The 19,276-nt window shown below is 40.8% G+C and overlaps 1 protein-coding gene across 1 annotated transcript in view; it reads left to right on the top strand.

The window, feature by feature from the left end:
- ARMH4 (armadillo like helical domain containing 4) overlaps positions 1-14,546 on the top strand; it is a 103,833-nt gene extending 89,287 nt beyond the window's left edge. Inside the window, exons 5-7 of the mRNA XM_008702112.2 lie at positions 6,533-6,564; positions 13,357-13,491; positions 13,741-14,546. Coding sequence (XP_008700334.1) covers positions 6,533-6,564; positions 13,357-13,491; positions 13,741-13,809 — 236 coding nt within the window. The 3' untranslated portion in view covers positions 13,810-14,546. The remainder of the gene's footprint in view (positions 1-6,532; positions 6,565-13,356; positions 13,492-13,740) is intronic.
- Positions 14,547-19,276: the final 4,730 nt, after the last annotated feature.

Raw genomic sequence — 19,276 nt, 5'->3', positions numbered from 1 at the left:
TCTCCTCTGGCTCGCATCCCTTTCCTCTTTAGTGAAGGAGGATTTAGGGTTATATCTAGGATATATGTAGCCACTAAAATTTTGTTGTTGGAAATAAAGGAAATTAAATATACCCTTTTAAATAAACAGTTGAATACTTTTCAGCCACGGCCTATTAAAAACCAACCGTACTTACATTTGATAGGACACATGGAAATGTCATTTTATCTGCAGTTTCTTCTTTACTCTCTCCGTCTTCCCTTTTTTCCGGTGGATTAACTAGAAGACGGCCAGTTGCTCAGCCTGGGAGCCTATACACAAGAGGGCGCTAGTGAGCAGGAGCGAGAAACTGCCTTTTTTGTTTTTTTTCCCCCCAACTGAAGGAAGTATAGTTGACTCACAATGTTACATTCGTTTCAGGTGTAGGTGACTCAACAAGTCTATTCTAGGCTCACCACACGTGTAGAGGTCATCTGTCACCACAAAATACAAGCTATTCTAATAACATTGACTGTATTCCCTATGCTGTACCTTCTGCCCCCATGACTTACTCGTTCCAGAACTTGAGGCCTGTATTTCCCACTCTCTTTCACCCATTTTGCCCACCCCCTCACCCCTTTCCTCTCTGGCAACCATCAGAACCCGTTTGTTCTGTGTGTTTATAAGTGCTTTTGCTGTTTGTTTGTTTATTCATTTGTTTTGTTTTTTAGATTCCACAAATAGGTGAGTTGATACAGTATTTATCTGTCTGACTTGTTTCACTTAGCATACTACCCCTTAGGTCCATCCATGTTGTTGCAAATGACAACCCTCATCCCTTTTTATAGTTGATTAATATTCCATTTTAGATATATATATATATATATATATATGCACGTGGGCTGCTTCCATAGCTTGGCTATTGTAAGTAATGCGGCTGTAAACATAGGGGTGCATGTATCTTTTCAAATTAGTGTTTTTGTTTTCTTTGGGTAAATAACCAGTAGTGGTATTACTGGAGCATACGGGATTTCTGTTTTTAATTTTTCGAGGAGACTCCATACTGTTTTCCATAGTTGTTGTGCCAGTTTACATTCCCACCAACAGTGCACAAAGGTTCCTTTTTCTCCACATCCTTGCCAACACTTGTTATTTCTTGTCTTTTTGATTCTAGCCATTCTGACAGGTGGGAGGTGATATCTCATTGTGGTTTTGATTTGCATTTCCCTGATGATGAGTGATGTTGAGCATCTTTTCATGTGTCTGTTGGCCACTTGTATGTCTTTTTTTGGAAAAATGGCTACTCGGGTCTTCTGCGCCCTTTTAATTGGATTATTTGGGTTTTTGTGGTGTTGAGTTCTGTAAGTTCTTTATATATTTTGGATATTAATCCCTTGTTGGATATATCATTTCCAAATATCCTCAGGGAGAACCTGCTTTTAACAATCCATGTTCTCTTTTCTTTGTACCTTTCTGCATGCTAGAAGGAGACCAGAGGCCTCATTATATTTCTGTGCTTTCAGACTTGCATTAAATAAAATTTCAAGAAAGGAAACAAACCAGAATTAGTGGGATTAGAATGAATCGATAGCTGCGGGCTAAGGAATTATGGAAGTAAAAAGGCCCCAACCTTTCGTGTTCCTCGCTGTCAGCGATCCACCATTAATCTCCATTTGCAAAAATCTACAGAATTTTCTAGGGTTCTTTAAAAGGAGTAAGAAATTATAAATAAATTGGAAGATTCTAAAAATACAGGGAATAAGTGAAAATCACCCATAATTTTACAACCTATTGATGAATTCAGTTAACACTTAGATATATGTTATCCCAATTGTATACGTAATTTTTTTATCCACAAACTTGAGCTCATGTTATATATACCCTATTTTTTCATTTGTAACATATTATTTTTCTTGAAATAATTTAAATTTTTGTATAATATACTCTGTAGATATAACCTAAGGTATAGTTTTCCCTTGAGTATTTAAACCAGTCCTCTATGGTTGGATATTGATGTTGTTTACGTATTCTTTTCCATTACAAATAACGTTACAGTAAACAGCATTTAACAAAAATTTTTGTGCATATCCATGATTAATTAAGATACATTTCTTGGGGCGCCTGGGTGGCACAGTGGTTAAGCGTCTGCCTTCGGCTCAGGGCGTGATCCCGGCGTTATGGGATCGAGCCCCACATCAGGCTCCTCCGCTATGAGCCTGCTTCTTCCTCTCCCACTCCTCCTGCTTGTGTTCCCTCTCTCGCTGGCTGTCTCTATCTCTGTCGAATAAATAAATAAAATCTTAAAAAAAAAAAGATACATTTCTCTTATGACTAGACCTTTGGATTTAAAAAAATTAAACCTTTAAAAAACTTTTAAGGTAGATTGCAAATCCCTCCTTACTTTCCAAAAAGTTGTATCAGTTCATACCCTTCTCGTCAGTGTGATGTCTGTTTTTAAAAAATTACAGTGCTGATTCTCCTCTTCACAATCATCTTTTCTTTTTTTTTCTGATTTTTTTCTTGTCTTGCTTTTGCATTCCTTTATCAATTTTTATTCCTTCCATTTTAAAATATCATTGTGTAAAGTTTATTTTGACAGTGCCTCGAATATTTTGTTGAAAACAGTTTATAGAATCCTCATGAAAAAAGAATCATACTCAAAAATTATGAACTCACTGAAAAGCAATATATATTCACTGAAAGAAGGGAGAAGTATTTATTAAGCACCTGAGTGTCCAACAGCAGGTGAAGGACTCCAGCAGATGCCTGAGAAGCACAAGGCATAGTAACCCTCAGGGTCCTCATGATCTTATTTGGAGAAATACAACCAAGCTTGCCTGTTTCAAGGAACAGCGCTTTCTCAACCTTTCTAGACCCATGCCCCCCCAGTACTGTCTCATTATCTTCTGTGTATCACCAGCCTCACTCACAGAGAAGATTTTTGCCCAGCTTTCTTCTTGCAGTTTGTATTATCAGCTAAAGAATCAGACCCGTTGAATGTGCTCCTTCAAACTCCCTGTATGCAGACGCACATCCTGTTCTGATGAGCATTGCCTCCCCCAGTGGAGAAGTACTGCCTTCGAGAATCATCCAAAGCAGGACTTGGTGAAATTTACTCCAAGATAGAGACAGTTTGCTAGTGACACCTGGCTGGATAAGTCCCATGTTAAACTGTTTCACTTTTTTTTGTTTTTTAAAGATTTATTTATTTGAGAGAGAGCGTGCACTAGTGTGCATACACGTAAGCTGGAGGAGGGGCAGTGGGAGAGGGAGAAGAAGGAGGAAGCAGACTCCCTGCTGGGTGTGGAGCCCCATGCAGGGCTCTATCCCCTGACCCTAAGTTCATGACCCCGAGTCGAAATCAAGAGTCTGACACCCAACTGACTGAGCCACCCAGGCGCCCCTAAACAATTTCTCTTGACAGTGAACTTCCTATAGTTCAAAAGCCTGTTGGTGCCTCAGACCCTGGCTGGACCTGTGGCTCCTTTCCCTCCTCTCTGAGCTGCCCTTACCCTGCCACCCACAGGTAGTCATCTGGCCCTTTTCACCCCTTCCACAAAGTGCCCACCTTTTCCTGTTTCCACCTTGATTTTGTTTTGCTCCTTATATAATATCCATCCTATTTCCTGATTCCAAGCATCTTGCTTCACGGGTTGGCATTCTGCTTTGGGCCCAGTAATTGGCTTTCTTGCTCTGTCCCTCACTGTCTGTCCCTGTACTGCTGCTTGTTATTCACTTCTCATAGACCTGATGGCCTCTTCCTTTCTTCACTGGAATTAGGCCCCATACCTTCTGCTGACCCCAGTGTAGAGCACAGTGCCTGGCCAACACAATGTGCATAATAAATATTTGTTGAATGAATCAATGAATTGGAAACGTTCTCTTGCTTGAATTTCAGTGTATGTCTTGGACTTAGTTGAGACATGTTGAAATATTCATGACTCACTCGTCTTTGTTTCTCTCCTCCTGTCCCAGGTTTCTTATTTTTGTTTTCTTATTTCTCTACACCAAGGACTGTCCTAGACACATGGCACGTGTTAGTTCCAATCTTCACAACAGTCTTGCAAGACAGGTGTTACCACGGTCATTTTACATAGGAGGAAACTGAGGGTCCCGGAGGTTCATTAATTTCTCCAAAGTCACTCAGCAAATCAGTGGTTGACTTCACTTCTCCATGGAGCCACTAACCCCTAGCCTCATTTCTAAGATTTCTGTGTATTCTTTTGGCCTTCCCATGACTAATCATATCCTGATTGTACACCACTACTTTACCTGAATCCCAGTGGAGACGGAATGAGTGATGAGCGAAGGAGAAAGGTGAGAGGTCTTGCCAAGATCTTGGCATGAGAGATTGAAGCCAGGGACTGAAGGAGATAGAAGAGCCCAAGGAAGGTAGCTCCACATTTTCAACCTGAGAGAGCAAGAGAGTGGGGCTATCACCAAAAGAAATGGGTAGTTACGAAGTCTTATTCCTGTAGGCTGTTAAATCTGGTAGTGGTTGGAATTCCAGTGACTCTTTACTCCTGATTAACAATGGGCAAGTCTCTTAGCTTCTCTGAGTCTCAGTTTCCCCATCTTTTCCCAGAACATAATCTTCCCTCACTCTCATGTTTGTTTTTGGTTTGCTGATCAAGGGATGCAGTAGATTCGAACCTGCTCTGTTAGGGGTCAAGCCGTGTGCACATTTGGGCTGGAATCACTCCTCTCAGATATGTTATTACTGCAGTCAGACTGTAAATCTCCATTTACACCAACTTCTTGGGCAAAATGTGTCTGTGCCAGGGGTCAGTACCCTGTGACCCGTTGACCAGTCTGGCCCGCTAACCGTTTTTGTATGGCCCATGAGCAAAGAAATGTCTTTTACATTTCAATATGGTTAAAAAAAATAAAAAAGAAAGATATTTGTGACCTATGAAAATTACATGAAATTCAAAGGTCAATGTCCATAAGTAACGTTTATTGGAATATGGCCAAACCAATTGATTTGTGTACTATGAGTGCTTCACACCGCAGCAGCAGAGTTGAGTGTTGTGACAGAGATTGCATGGCCTGCAAAGCTTAAAATGTTTACTCTTTGGCTCTTCACAAGAAAAGTTTGCCAATCCCTTGTCTACACTTTTGGGGAGCTGTTTCTAGGTTGGCCACTCTGTGTCCTTCCTTCCTATCTGTTGAAGCTCCTGGATGGGAAAGGAAATTTAAGGAAATCTTGAAAGGTTTTTATTGGCTTACTAATTTCTTTGGTAATATTTGTCTTCTTTTCTCCTTTTCCATGATTTTCAAAATAGAATTTTTATTCAATGCTGAATCATTATTATAACTTTAAAAGGCAATTAAGGATGAAGAATCCCATTACTAACTTCAAACTATCCTTAATATGGCCATACAAACCATAAGAGACTTTTTGTTTTTTTAGAGTGGGAGGGGCAGAGCCAACTCAGGGCTTGATCTCATGACCCTAAGACCATGGCCTGAGCCAAAATCAAGAGTTGGACACTTAACTGACTGAGCCACCCAGGTGCCCCAAACCATAAGAGACTCTTAGTGATACAGAACAAACTGAGGGTTGATGGAGGGAGGTGGGGGGGGGGATGGGCTAGATGGGGGATGGGTGTTACAGAGGGCACTTGTTGTGATGTGCATAGAGTGATGTATGTAAGTGATGAACCACTGAATTCTACTTCTGAAACCAATATTGCATTATATGTTAACTAACCAAAATTTAAATGAAAAAAAAAGAAGAAAAGAAAGAAACCCATGGCCATTCTAACACGTTTTCATTTTGCAGGATACTTTTTCTATTCTCAGCATTGTACTTCCAAATGGTTGTAATAATGGTTTACTTAACACTCATGGTTGATGTAGTCTTTTTCAGTGGCTTTTTAAACTGTTACTTGATTATTGCCTTTATTTTTTTTTATAGTGGTTGTATTGTGATGGAATGGTACAGTTTGTAAGCTTTATGTATTTCAGAAATACTTTCTCTTTTTGCCTTTGGTCAAAATGTGGAAGCAAATGCTTCTCTTTGGAGCCAGTGCTGAGCAGTGCTGGCCTGCCCATTGCCCCTTCCTACCTTACTTTGCTGGGATATTGATTCAAGTGCAGAATACCCACTGAGCTTAAAAACTGAGAAAGAAGAGTAACATTAAGGAGAAAATGTCAGTTAAGAAATGAACTTGATAATTAATTAACTGATTATTTATTTATTTATTGGTGCATGGGTTGGGAGTGAACTTGATACTTTAAAGGCGATTTTCTGTCTCTTTTCCCAGACCTCCTCCCAAAGCATTCAATAGTCTTACAAATACGTTTAACAAATAAAAATATTCTCCGTTCACCTAATGATGATGTGAGGGATATGTTTGTGCTTTCTGTTGCATTTTTAAACAAATGAGAATCAAAACAAGACTATTACTGTCATGTTAATACTGTTGAACCTTGCACTGTATTTCATACAATAAAACCAGTGCATCAAATTAACTTAATACCATGAAATGTAAGTTACTGAATTAACTTAATTCAATGAAGTGTAAGTAAAAAGGTGGATATTTACATTTTATTCTTTTATTTTCCCTAGTGAGAAGCTGGATGGAAAAACTAAAAGACAAGGTAAGAGAAGTATTTTCTTCCTTTGGATTTATCTTAAAGGGCATGGCTTTGTCAAATAAAATATCTTCAGAGTGATGGAGCCTTAATTCATCATTCTGCTTCTGGTCATCTGTGCAAAGATGCAAGGCCACTTCCAGGTGCCCAACAAGAAGGAAGACTTTCCCTTTAAGTTCCTTCTTGTATAACACAAGGGACACCCTTGAGCACCATTCCTTCTTATGAAGGTATCATCTATTCTGCTCAGCTGAAAAAATATCCTTGACATATCAAGGTGGAGTTTCTTCTAGGGGTCAGCAGTGTAATCCCAATTTATTTGGCATTTCTTGTCCCAATGCCCAATAACCCAATGCCAGGTGCTTGTAAGCCTAATCCTTCTGTATGAGGAAGAAATACCTTGATTTGGGAAGGCATTGATCCTTCTGACCCAAAGGCAAAAATGGATGGACTTGAGTTAAGAATAAAAGTTTGGGATGGAAAGAGCATCCTTAAACCATAGTGGGGGTGATTTGGAGTAAAAACACCTGCTGCCTGAGCATTCTCCTTAGATCAGCTTTCAAGTAGTCCTTCGTAGTGTTCCTACATACTGGGTGATGAAGGGCTGACTTGCCTGGAATGGCCAACTATGAAAAATATTTCTCTCTCGCATTAATTCTGCCAGCCACGTCTGTGATTGACAATATTAACTTCCTTCCAGGTTCTTATTTTTCATTTTCTTTTGATTTTCAACACTCTCCAAGTTTACATTTTTTGGTTACTTTAGAATTTTAAATTGAAACTACTCATAAAAATATTGATGGAATCCTGAATTCCTTGCTGTAGCCTGTGCCAGATCTCATTATTATAATCCAGCTCAGATTTAACTGGGGGTTTAGTGAATGGAAATCTTTTCAATTGCCACATATTGAGTTGTGTCTAAATCACCGGTCCCAACATATACTTCTGTTGATAGTATCCCATGTCGTTTTTTATTATTTGGAGTCAATTCTCCCCATATTTGGATGATTAATATTTATTTTGCTGCAGCTTAATGTTAAAGAATAAATGACAATGAACATTATATGATTGTATTAATTCTCCTCATTACTATCTTTGTGATTCTCAGTAAAATTTAGCATAGATGGCTTTTGAGAATGAGACTGTTTTGAGGTCATACTTCTTCTTTTTTTCTTAATAATTATTTTTTATTATGTTATGTTAGTCACCATACAGTATATCCTTAGTTTTTGATGTGTGGTCATACTTCTTTATTAAAAGTGATGTTGAAAAATTGTAAGCATGTTGAGGTTAGTGGAGGCCATTTGGGTATCTGTCACAGGTCCGGTTATCTTAGGGAGGTGTGATTGGATGGACTGAGCAGGATTTGGGGGAAATAAAGCTCAAAAGTTAAGAACTGAACACACTTACATTAATAGTGCTTCTTGTTATTTTTCAGGAGAAAATAGGATGCAATGAAAAGGAATAGGATTTGGTAGATGAATTTAGGAACCCGTATATCATTGTTTCTATAGGAAATATCCTCTGAGTAAAAAAGTGCACCAGAAAACCCATAAGAGAATAAATTTTTGCATGTAGCCAGTTTTGAAGTTGAATATCGTGAAATTTCTTACCTGTATCTATAGATAGCTTTGCCACAATTTAAAAAAAAATCTGTGCAGCTTTATAGAAAGGCTGTGTTTTCTATTTCTGTAGACCCTTCTTATCTTGTCTCAAAGGCTTGGCACCTTCTCGCTATCGTTTTCACCAAGAGAAGTAATTTTATGTGTGACCCTTAGTTTCCTGGATTATTTTAAGTTTTTCCAGCCCTCTCTTATATTTTCTTCTGGAGTATTTTTTTCAGTATGTCTTAATTTTAAAAAAATAGAAGAAAAGTAGTTGGGATTCTAACTGTGTTTGGCTTATTTGGTGCCTTATTTCTTCATATTTTGACTCTTTCTTGGAGGGACTCACTATAATCTTTTCCATATCCCCCCCCCCTTCCCCTGTGAGTAAAATACTCTACACATACCTGCAACATGCCTTCTTATATACATACATACGTGTGTATATATATATATATTTATCTTCCCCTCTCTCTTGCTCTCTCGCTTCCCCCTTCATGTACCTAGCTAGCTAGCTAGTTGGCTCTCATCTATAAAAGTCTTGTCGGTCATTATCTTCAGAAACTGCTTGAGAGCCAAACTATTGCCTCTTTGATGAAAGTCACAGAATCCCTTAGAACTGGAAACTAAATATTTATTTAACTGGCTCTTCGGCCAACCGGGACATCTTCTCAGTTTAGCATTATTCAATTGTACCTGATATTGGTATTTCTGTTAGTTAATTGGGCTCTAGAAAGAATAGTGTTCTAAAAAGATCTGGGGGCACCTGGGTGGCTCAGTTGGTTAAGTGTCTGCCTTGGGCTCAGGTCATGAATTCAGGGTCCTGGGATTGAGGTCCCATGTCCAGCTCCCTGCTCAGTGGGGAGTCTGCTTCTCCCTCTCCCCCTCCCCCTGCTTGTGCATGCACGCTCTTTCTCTCAAATAAATAAATAAAATCTTTTAAAATCAAAAAGTACTGAATTATTCTTTTTGCTATTGTTTAGTCTTTCTGTATTAGCTAGGATTAAGATCAGCTATGAGTGACAGAGAACCCCAGTGACAATGGCTTAACCAAGATAGAAGTTTGTCTCTCATTTATGAATCTGGAGGTAGCAGTCAAGGGTTCATGGGGAGCAACACTGTGATGGGAGTTCAGGAGCAACAAGTCCTTGTATCTGATGCACCATCATTTGTGACCTTCATTCCCAAGGTCATCTCAAGGTCCTGGATGGCAGTTCCAACTTAGCTAGGTCCATATTCTAGCCAGGGGAAGGAGGAGAGGGGAAGTCTAAGACACCTCTTCCCTCTTAAAAGGGAAGATAAAGGCGCTCTCATTCTCAAAACATGAGGGATAAAGGCTGTGCTCCCCCCTTGAGGAGCATGTCGTGGAAGCTGCACCTGCCACTAATGTATTCTCTTCTTAGTGAGATTAGTCACACGGTCACAGCCAGCTGCACAGAAGGCAGGGAGCTGTGATTGTTACTCTGTGCCCAGCTGAAATGGGAGGTTCTGCTGCTCTGGCAGAAGAGGTGAATGGCCATTGAGGGAAAGTCCCTGTACTCAGTCCATCATTACTCTTCTTTCTGGCTTAATGTCCCAGATTGTGATGCTTGTTAGGCAAATCCTAACTTTTTACCTATGGCTATGTCTTTTCAACGTCTAAAATGCTTCTCAAAATTGATTTGTCTTTTCAACATCTAAAATGCTTTTAAAGAGGCACAGCAACTTTATTGTGTAGTAAAGACCAACCCTGTCGTTATGTCACCAAGATCATTCTGTTTCTTCTAGCTGTAGGAAATAACCCAGAAAATGGATGATCCAGACTCTATTGCATGGCACCAATTCTCAGGTGTGGTCTGGACCAGCAGCATCAGCATCACCTGGGAACTTGCTAGAAGTGCAAGTCTTGGGCCCCACCCTATACCTACTGAGTCAGAAGCTCTAGGCTCGGGGCCCGGCAATCTGTTTTAACAAGTCTTGCAGGCGATTTTGATAGATGCTAAGTTCGAGAGCCATTGTTGCAAAGCAACATAAGGGCGCTGTCTTCACTCAGCAGACTTTAGACAGTACAGCATATCATTTGGTTTCCTTATGCCTTTCCTGAAAACAGATGTTTCTGGACGAATACATTATCCTAAGAAGGAAGGATACCTTTCTCATGAATGTAATACAAAGCCAGCAAAAACCCAACACAAACACAAACTAAAAACAACTATATCTAGTCATATTTTGACTTGCAATCTATTTTAAAAATGCGGAACTTTTAATTTGGAACTATTTTCAAGTTTACAAAAAAGAGATACAACAATAAGTACAAAGAATGCCCATATACCTTTTACCCAGATGCAATTGTTTTTAACATTTTACCCCATTTGGTTTCTCATTTGCTGGTCTATCTGCCCATCTCCGCCTCTTTTTTTTCTGAATCATTTGAGGAAAGGTTGCGTATACCATGGTGATTTTCCTCCAAATGCTTTAGTGTGTATTTCCTACAGATGGAAATATTCCATTAGCAAGCATAGTACAGTTATCAGCTTGAGTACATTTAACATCGATACAGTACTTTTTAATCAAATCTGGCCTCCATATTTCAGTATTTCAACAGACTAAAAATACCTTTCTAAAAGCAGTATAGGGTCTAGTCTAGGGTCATGTAACACATTTTGTTGTCATGATTCGTTAGTTTCCTTTAATCTGGAACATTTTTATAGCCATCTTTTGTCTTTCATGACACTGACTTTAAAAGAAGATATAGTCCTTTAAAAAACAGAATAGTCTTCGTTTAGGTTTATTGGATGTTTCCTCATGACGAGATGGAAGTTACGCGTTCTCGCTTGGAGTATACGCAGGTGCAGCGGTGTCCTTCTCAGGGTGTTATCCGGGGAGGTGCATCCGGTGATCCTGAACAGAGAAGAGGTACTAGGCAGGGTTTGTAACGTAGAAAATATGTTCATGAGCCTTATTTGTTTTCATTTGTGTAGGAAATAAGTCCTAGGCAATTCTTGTTTTTTTTTTTTTTTTAAAGATTTTATTTATTCGAGCGCGTGAGAGAGCGCACGCGCATACGAGTGGGGGGAGGGGCAGAGGGAGAGGGAGAAGCCGACTCCCCACTGAGCAGGGAGCCTGATGCGGGGCTTGATACCAGGACCTCAAGATTATGACCTGAGCTGAAGGTAGATGCTTAACCAACTGAGCCACCCAGGCGCCCCAAGGCATGGGGGATTCTAAAAGAAGAGCTTATTCTCCATTAGGCAGTGTTGAAACAGGAATGGTTAAAATATATTGGAAGAGGAGAGGCTACTTGGATCCCATCTTTTAACTGTAATTTCAAAGCACAGGCTGATCACACACACACATGCACACTCGAGGGGACAAAAGAGAGGAGAGAGAGAGATATTAATTGAATTTTGATGAAATCTATATGATTTAAAGGTCTAGAAATCAGAAATCTAAATGTGTAAATAAGAAGTATGGGAAAGAGTGCCACATTTTGGAATAGTCATGCTAGTGGGTGTGGGGTGAGGTTACGCAGCACGAGGAGACCCACGCAGAGACTGATCAAGCCAAACTTCCAACAGCTCAAGTATGGTCCTTTGAATGTATGGCTCTTTAGAGTCTCTTCTACGGGACTTAAAGTTGATCATATTTCAATATATATATTCATTTCCATGTACTGGGAATGATGGTTTTAAAGCAATATATTCACAGCTCTTATGAGAGTACCAAAACTTTGCTCTTGTCCAGTGTTTTCCCACATGGAAAATTACAGTTTTATAAGCCTTAAGTAGATCTGGAAGAACTTGAGATAAAGTTTGGGTTTCTGCAAAGCATATTAATTTGCTGAAAAGTGACTGCGCTTTGTTTCTTGGAGAAAAACACTTAGTGTGCTGATGAACAATGCTATTGTTCTCAAATTAATGGAAAAATTTCCATATTCTGCCCTAACACAAGACTCTGGAAGACAGAACCAGTGAGTGAGCTGTCTGTGTGCAAGAAGAGGGAGCTGCAGTTTTACAAGGGCTCGTGTATTCCTTTGATTTCCTTTTGGAAACGTTGGGAGAGCATCACAGTCTGCATGCGTCAGCACTTTTTAGAAAACTTTATTCTCTGTCCCTCTCTGATTTTGGCTCATTCTGAAAGGTACTAGAAATAGTTTGTGCTATATTAGAAATTTTAGAAATAGTCAAATAAATGAACAGATTCATGGGTTCCCCCCCACCCCCAAATAATGCCTATCTAAAGTCTAAAAATTTTAATTTTTGATGTATTTTGTCTGGGTAGGCTTCTAGAAGGGGCCTTCTTCAAAGGCAAACCAGTGTCATGCTCTTCTGTGAAAGGGCTCCAGGTAAGTCCATAATGCTCTTAGCCCTGAGGTGTCATATTGGCCAAGATGCAGGGAGCACCTTTAGTATGATGGCCTTACCCTGAGCTTGGGAAGATCCGGAGCTACTTACCCGAGCCCAGGGATGTGTGGACATCATGCTTCTCACTTGGAACCAATGTATCCATAGTGACACCTTGGGGACGTTGGAGACACACCAGATACCAGATACCTCCAGGTTCTTTCCGAGCTGCCACTGTTGTTCACAGTGATCTTTGCACCCTACTCTGCCACTTCTCTGGGGATGCTCAGAATTCCCTCCCCAGCCCCAACTTTGGTCTTGTCCACTGGGCAGATTTTTTCCTTTCATATAAATCCCACTTTATGTCTTTTCTGTCTGTGCCCCAGTATCTAGCATCCTTCCTCTTCCCTTTCTTACTGTAATGCAACTGAGATTGTGAGACAGCAGACCGCCAATGTCAAGGCCCTCCCCCTCAGCCCCCTTGGAGCTTGCCTCAGGCTGGTATTTCCGATTTATAGCGTTTTAATAGTTCTGGCATTCTCAGAAGCTTACTTCATCCATCTTTAATACAAGTTATATTTCTGCCACCAAAACCTGATGTTGACAAATGTGCATAAGCAAGTGGCTGGAGGTGCCACGAAGTCTGGGTGATTTATTTCAGTACTTCTTCTAAATACTTGAGCTTTCCAAAAATAGTCATACCTTTCTCTCTCTTGCCTTCTCCCTAAAATGTACCTCTGTTCTAGGTGCTAGTTTATGACAAAGCAAGTAGGAGAATTCCAGGTGTTTAACAACCTGCTGCCATCGGGCAAAAATGAGAAACCCAGGGCAGTGGTCTCTTTAGCATCCTAATGGGCTCCTTTTCCGCGCAGGCTGGCTACATGTCTGGGATGCTGGTTCCCGTAGGGGTCGGGATAGCGGGCGCCTTGTTCATCTTGGGAGCACTCTACAGCATTAAGGTTATGAATCGCCGAAGGAGAAACGGCTTCAAAAGGCATAAAAGAAAGGTATGGTGCCCACAACAGCAAAACCTCACCCGTTTCAGAACATGCTTCGCTTTCCCAATTTACTTAATAAAGCACACGGGGCTTAATGAGGCAGGAATGGTACTGACACGCCCCGGGGTTTGGACTAGCAGCTGCAGCGGCTGCCTGGGCTTCGGCTGCGTGTGTTGGGGCGCCTTTTAAAGGGGCCTGGTTCTCAGTTTTGCTCTGCAGCAGAAAGGGTTTAACGCTCTTCTGTTTTTCATTCTCCAGCAGAGAGAATTCAACAGCATGCAAGATCGAGTCATGCTCTTAGCCGACAGCTCTGAAGATGAGTTTTGAATCCGACGGGAGTTATACTGGGATATTCACCTGTGTGATTACTTCATTGTTTATTTTGGGGCAAAAAGACGACGAGCATCCTGCTGCATCACTGCCGTCAGGCCGTCGGGCTCATCGTCTGCTGGGCAGTGGATTTCTCTCGTACCGAGCAGAAGAGGCACGCCGTAGCCTTGCTGTAATAGGCCGTGTTTGTTTTTCTTCGGTAGTGAGTTTTCCACAACCACAGGCGACCGCTCCTCAGTGTGCAGCGCATGTGCTGTTCACTAGGAGTTGCTGGGTAAATATTTTGTATTTTTCCAAAGGGCCTGTTCCGTGGTTTACCTGCACTAAGCATAACGATTATTGCAGCCAAGGCACGTTGACTCTGACCTTGAAATCTTAACGGAGACTAGCTCATGATGACTGCGTTCGGCTCACTTGAGGCTCTAGGCTTCTGGGCCGCGGTACGTCCTACATTTGCGTCAAAACTAGCAGCAAGCTGGAATGAAATCTCCTTTGTCAAGAAGATCTCTCGGCGCATTAGGATTACGTGTAGATTTGTATCTATCTTGCATTCTATACTCCAGTCTCCCAGTTTTATTATTTTGCATCTTCTTATCCTCATTCTTGGCAGGAAAAAAAATGCACCAGAAATAACGCATTGAATGGACACTCAGTCTTTATGTATATTTGCTTTCTTAAATAGTGTGATTGAGTCTGACAGACGTATCAATAGACGCTTACATGGTTATCACTAAGAGGTGTCCTTTTTGTGTATCATTTGACTTTGCAAGAAGAAATGAGGAAGAAATCTAGAAGAAAGTGAGGTAGGTAAGCTCTCCGAGCATTTCTGTCCGCCATTCACTAATGTGAATTATTCGGAACATTGCTGTGCTCCTGCTGGGGTCTTAGTCATGGAATGATGGGGCCACCATTGGTTCTTATTTGCCTTTATTAGAAAATGGACAGTCTGTGGTAGGTGCAGGCTTCGTAGCCAGAGTCCCAGCCTCTCTCAGGGCATCCCCTTCTGGGGATGTTGGCCGATGCTAGATCATTTCTCATTTCTTTTGGAATACAATTCCTTGCCCTAGCTTTTGAATCTGGGTATTTGAGTCGAATTTTTAGGTAAAGCCTTGACTCATTTGCATGGAAGAATAAAGGTTACTGGTGACAGTGTCCTTAGTGCTTGGCAACGTGGAGAACCTGTTCACATTTATTGGATCCTGCTGTGCTGTATTTGAGGCGAGCTGCACAGTTATTCCTCAGAGCTGCCGTAGGGGGTAGGACATATGTTTTTGTTCTCCCGTTTGACTGAAGACAGAACTGAAGCAGAGAGGGGAAATGATTATCTAAAATCATACCCAGGAACAATCAGGACAAGAACCCACTTGGACTCAAAACAGTGTATCCGTATCATCAATTCAGTGCCCTTCCACATAGTTTGCAGGAAGCAGCGACATTTCAGAGTCCTTCTTTAAAACCAAGATTCTAAGGAAATACAGGAGACCTTTGAACAACATGGGGCTGTGCTGCACAGATCCACTCATACGTGGATTTGTTTCAAGTCAGTACAGTCCTGTAAACGTGTTTTCTCTTCCTTCTGAGTTGCTTAACATTTTGTTTTCTCTAGCCGACTGATTGTAAGAACGCAGTATATAAAACATATTATATATGAAATATATGTTCATTGGCTGTTAGAATTTTGGGGGAGTCAAACGTTATATGTGGGTTTTCAACTGTGCAGGGGGTTTGACACCCTGAACCCCTGTGTTCAGGGGTACAACTGTAGTTGATTGGCCAAGGACCATTTCACAGGAATTTCTGTCTTTGTTAAACGAACGATGCCTTACTAACTTCCCTTGTACACAAGTTCTTTTCCTCTCCCACCTCACGATTTCCTTCACAACCACATAAATTTAAGTATTACCTCTAGAAACCTTTCTAGAATCCGTTCTTGAGTGATAGCTGGCTTACAAGGATGTTTTCATCAAAATTTTTTTTTTTTTTTTTGCCAGGAGATGTAAGCAAATTGTGAAATTGGTCAAGAGAAATGAGAGGCTCTATACAGTCAAATAGAAGTTAACAATTGATAAATAAGCTCAAGGTCATGTTTTAAAAATAAAATTGAGAACCATGACGCTCAGAAGTAATTTGTAATTTCACAAGCAGAGACATCCTGCTGTTGCATAGGGCATGTTTGCCTTTTCGCAGAGCAGCCCCTGGCCGTGAGTGTTCCTAAGGTTAGGGGGAGGTGGGCAGGACGTGGTGTTACTGTTTCTGTATTCTTGACAAGCTATTTATAGCAAACACACACTAAGCCATTTCATCCAGCAACACATGGGTGATGCTAATGGCTATTAATGCCTCTTAATGCTTCGGGCTACTCATAGTGTGTAGTTTTAACTAGATCACGCCTAAGAGGTTAAACTTTCAAACTATGGAGTAACAAAGTCACAAATAATGGACACATATTTTCATGTATTCCAGAAGGCTATGGGGATGACGTATGTGCATTTAGGCCTCAGCAGAAATGTCTCTGCCCTTTTTGGGACAGGTGACTGTTAAAAGAGAAAGAGATGACTTAGACCCCAGCAGATTTCCATACAAACCTATTTCAACACTGGGTTGGGGGAAGGTTCTGTGGATGTGTTTATTTTGGCTGTTTTCTTCCCTGCCAGTGGTTGTAGAACAGTGATTTTCAGTGGTTGGCTGAAGTTATTCAGAGGATCAGAAAAGGTTGTCATGTTCTAAACAAAACCCGAGATTAGGGGTGCTGGCACCAGAGAAGGTTCTGGCTACTGGTTATACTGTCCAGATAAAAGGTAAGTCAGGCACCGGTAGGATTACCTAAAATAAGTGATTTATCTGCTTATATTTGCACATTAAAAATAAAAAGGCAACTCTTGATTCTAACAACTAAGCTAAAACCATTTAGCAGCGAAACAAGGAGAGCTGTCTGGCAAGGGGTGCTGTTAGCTGAAGCTTCAGTTGCTAACACTTTCCCTTTTGAACCGTATTTATCCTCTCAGACCTGCACGTGTCCCAGCTGGGGGTCAGGAACTGTGTCTTATTCTCAGAGGAGGAGGCAGGGTTTCCCAAACTCTGGCTCCTAAGAATCATGCTTGTGCCACACACACATTCCAAGACCCTGCCCCAGACCCATTGAGTCAGAATCTCCAGGGGAGGAGTTTGGGATTCTTGTGCCCAGGAGTTAGAGAACAGAGCCCGGAGGGCATCGATCTAGAGAAGAGCTTTCTTATTAAAGAGACAAGGGAGAACAGGTCCCTTGGGGAAGAAGCCTTTTCCCTAGTCAGCTATCCAATAAATCACACCTGCCATTGTGGAGAAAGGAAAACAAAAGGAAAGAGAAAAGGATAGAAGCTTCTAGAAAGAAAACAGAATGAGGGTCGGAGAGAAAAGGGTTCCTCTTGTGTCCCTGATGCCTTTTTCTCTAATCAGGAGATAGTACTTCAGATTTTCCTCTCCTGTAAGCTGCTTCTTTCTGTAGCTGCTGGCTTAATTTATATGCAGTATTTGGAGTTAATTAGTATCCCAGGGAAACAGATTCCCTTAGCAATGCCTTAGCCTTGGCTTCAGCTCATAAACTGCCTCAGATACAGTCTTCCAGAAACATTTCTTAAAGTACCTGCATCTCACATAGGTAACAGTGTTGTGGGGAAAATTTTAAAGCACCGTTTTAGAACATGTTTAAAGTAGTTTTAGCATGGTCAATCAAAGCTTATTCTTTATTTCGTTATTTTTTTTAAAGGCTAAGGCTTAAAAGTCAAACGTTACAGAGATATCAGAAAATAATGCCGAGTAACATAGAACATTCTGAATGCCTGGTGCTTCTTTCTTCCATGTTCCTCCAGATATCTCCTTCATGTGGAAGTCCAGTTGATGAAACCCCTTATTTGAATCATATCCACATCTTGGGAAAAAAAGCCTCAAATCATCCATAGGCATCGTGATTTCTGTGGATATGAATAATCAGTGTTTCTATCAGCTGCCAAAAAGCAGCTTTTGGGAGTAAGGTATATTGCCTGGCACAAGTTTTTAGCTGTGTGGCCTTTTGGCAAGATATGCTTTGCTAGGACTACAGGGAAATCTGTTGAAAAAGAAATCTCTACTTTTTAGGGTATGTGAAGGTATGGTTGCAAGGGAAGAAGTGTGGGTAGAAGAAGATGGAAGAAAAATCTTGATGCAAGGCAGATGTAAACATGGCACATTACACTGGCATATGCTAGAGGAGGCCAACGTTCTGAGTGGACTGATGCTTGGAAAAATGGAAAAGAGAAGCAAGGAGAAAAAAGCAAATGAGGTAGACCATTGGTGGGGGAATGGGTCCTAAATCTAAATTTGTTTTCATCCTCTCCCTCAAAGAAAAATCTTCTACACCAGGTAGAATGGACACGAGGGGGAGGGAATTGAAGCCCGAGATCGATAAGGAGACAAAAGGAGCTTGGTTGCTTTAAGTAAGCTTAAGCTCAGTTAAATATCTTTCTTAATTACACAGAGTTAAATAACTGAATATAAATCTCGTGGAACAGGAAATCATTTGAAAACAAAATAATAGTGTTGACCTCGTAAAAGTCCTTTATTTGTATGTTTAGCATCCCCCATAAAATGCAGACCTTTCTGGGGTCTGTTTGCTCTGCTAATGATCAATTTTGGCAGTCAGCAGAGCTGGAAACATAATTCTGTTGCTCACATGCGGCAAGAATAGTCAGCGTTTATTTTGTAAGCCACTGTTAGCATTTGTACAGTGAGCATACCCTATTTGGGTAATTGATACATCTAATTCCCTATTAATTAGCTTTAATTTCTACTATGTGTGTATAGGATAAAGGAAAGGAAAGAAGGGAGGAAGAAAGAAGAAAGAAATTTCCTCCAGGAAACAGCAGCAAAAGTACAAAGACACAAATCCTCTGCTCCTTTGTTCTAGTATGCTTAAAAACACAAAACAAAATTGGGGTTAAAAAAAAATCCTCTCAAATCTTCCATTTATTAAAGCAAAGATCTTACTTTCCCTCCTCAAAAAGCAACAGGAGCAATAATACAAATAATAACCACTAATAATTTATAACAGCAGTATACATGTTCACCCTAAGACTGCCGCCTCCAGATCCGAAGTTCAAGACTGATTTTGTTGAGAGGGGGAACCTTTTTTGGGATGAGGATGAAGGAACTGAGAAGGAGTAGAAACAGAAGAATTAAGTACAGGGAGAAAAGTCCTTTTTTTTTCTTCTCAAAGTTTCTAGGTGTGGGAACAGGGTGCAAGCAGAATGGAAGGCTAATGGAGTGCTCGCTTGGGTCTTTTATTACCCTTGAGGTGGAGAGGTCATTTGCTCTGGTCTTCAAAGACTGAACCTGGTAGCAGGTTAGGACCCTGGGGCTTAAGAGTCTACCGTGCATCTCCGTGCAGCTCCGTATTTTCTTCCTAATTCACAGTGAAATAAAGGAGGGGGACCAATAGCATTTGAGACAC

Source organism: Ursus maritimus, unplaced genomic scaffold (assembly GCF_017311325.1).
Source record: "Ursus maritimus isolate PB19 unplaced genomic scaffold, ASM1731132v1 scaffold_25, whole genome shotgun sequence".
In the NCBI taxonomy this organism is placed as follows: Eukaryota; Metazoa; Chordata; class Mammalia; order Carnivora; family Ursidae; genus Ursus; species Ursus maritimus.
Note: the sequence above shows the minus strand (reverse complement) of the source record. Positions and strands in the feature narration are given on the sequence as shown.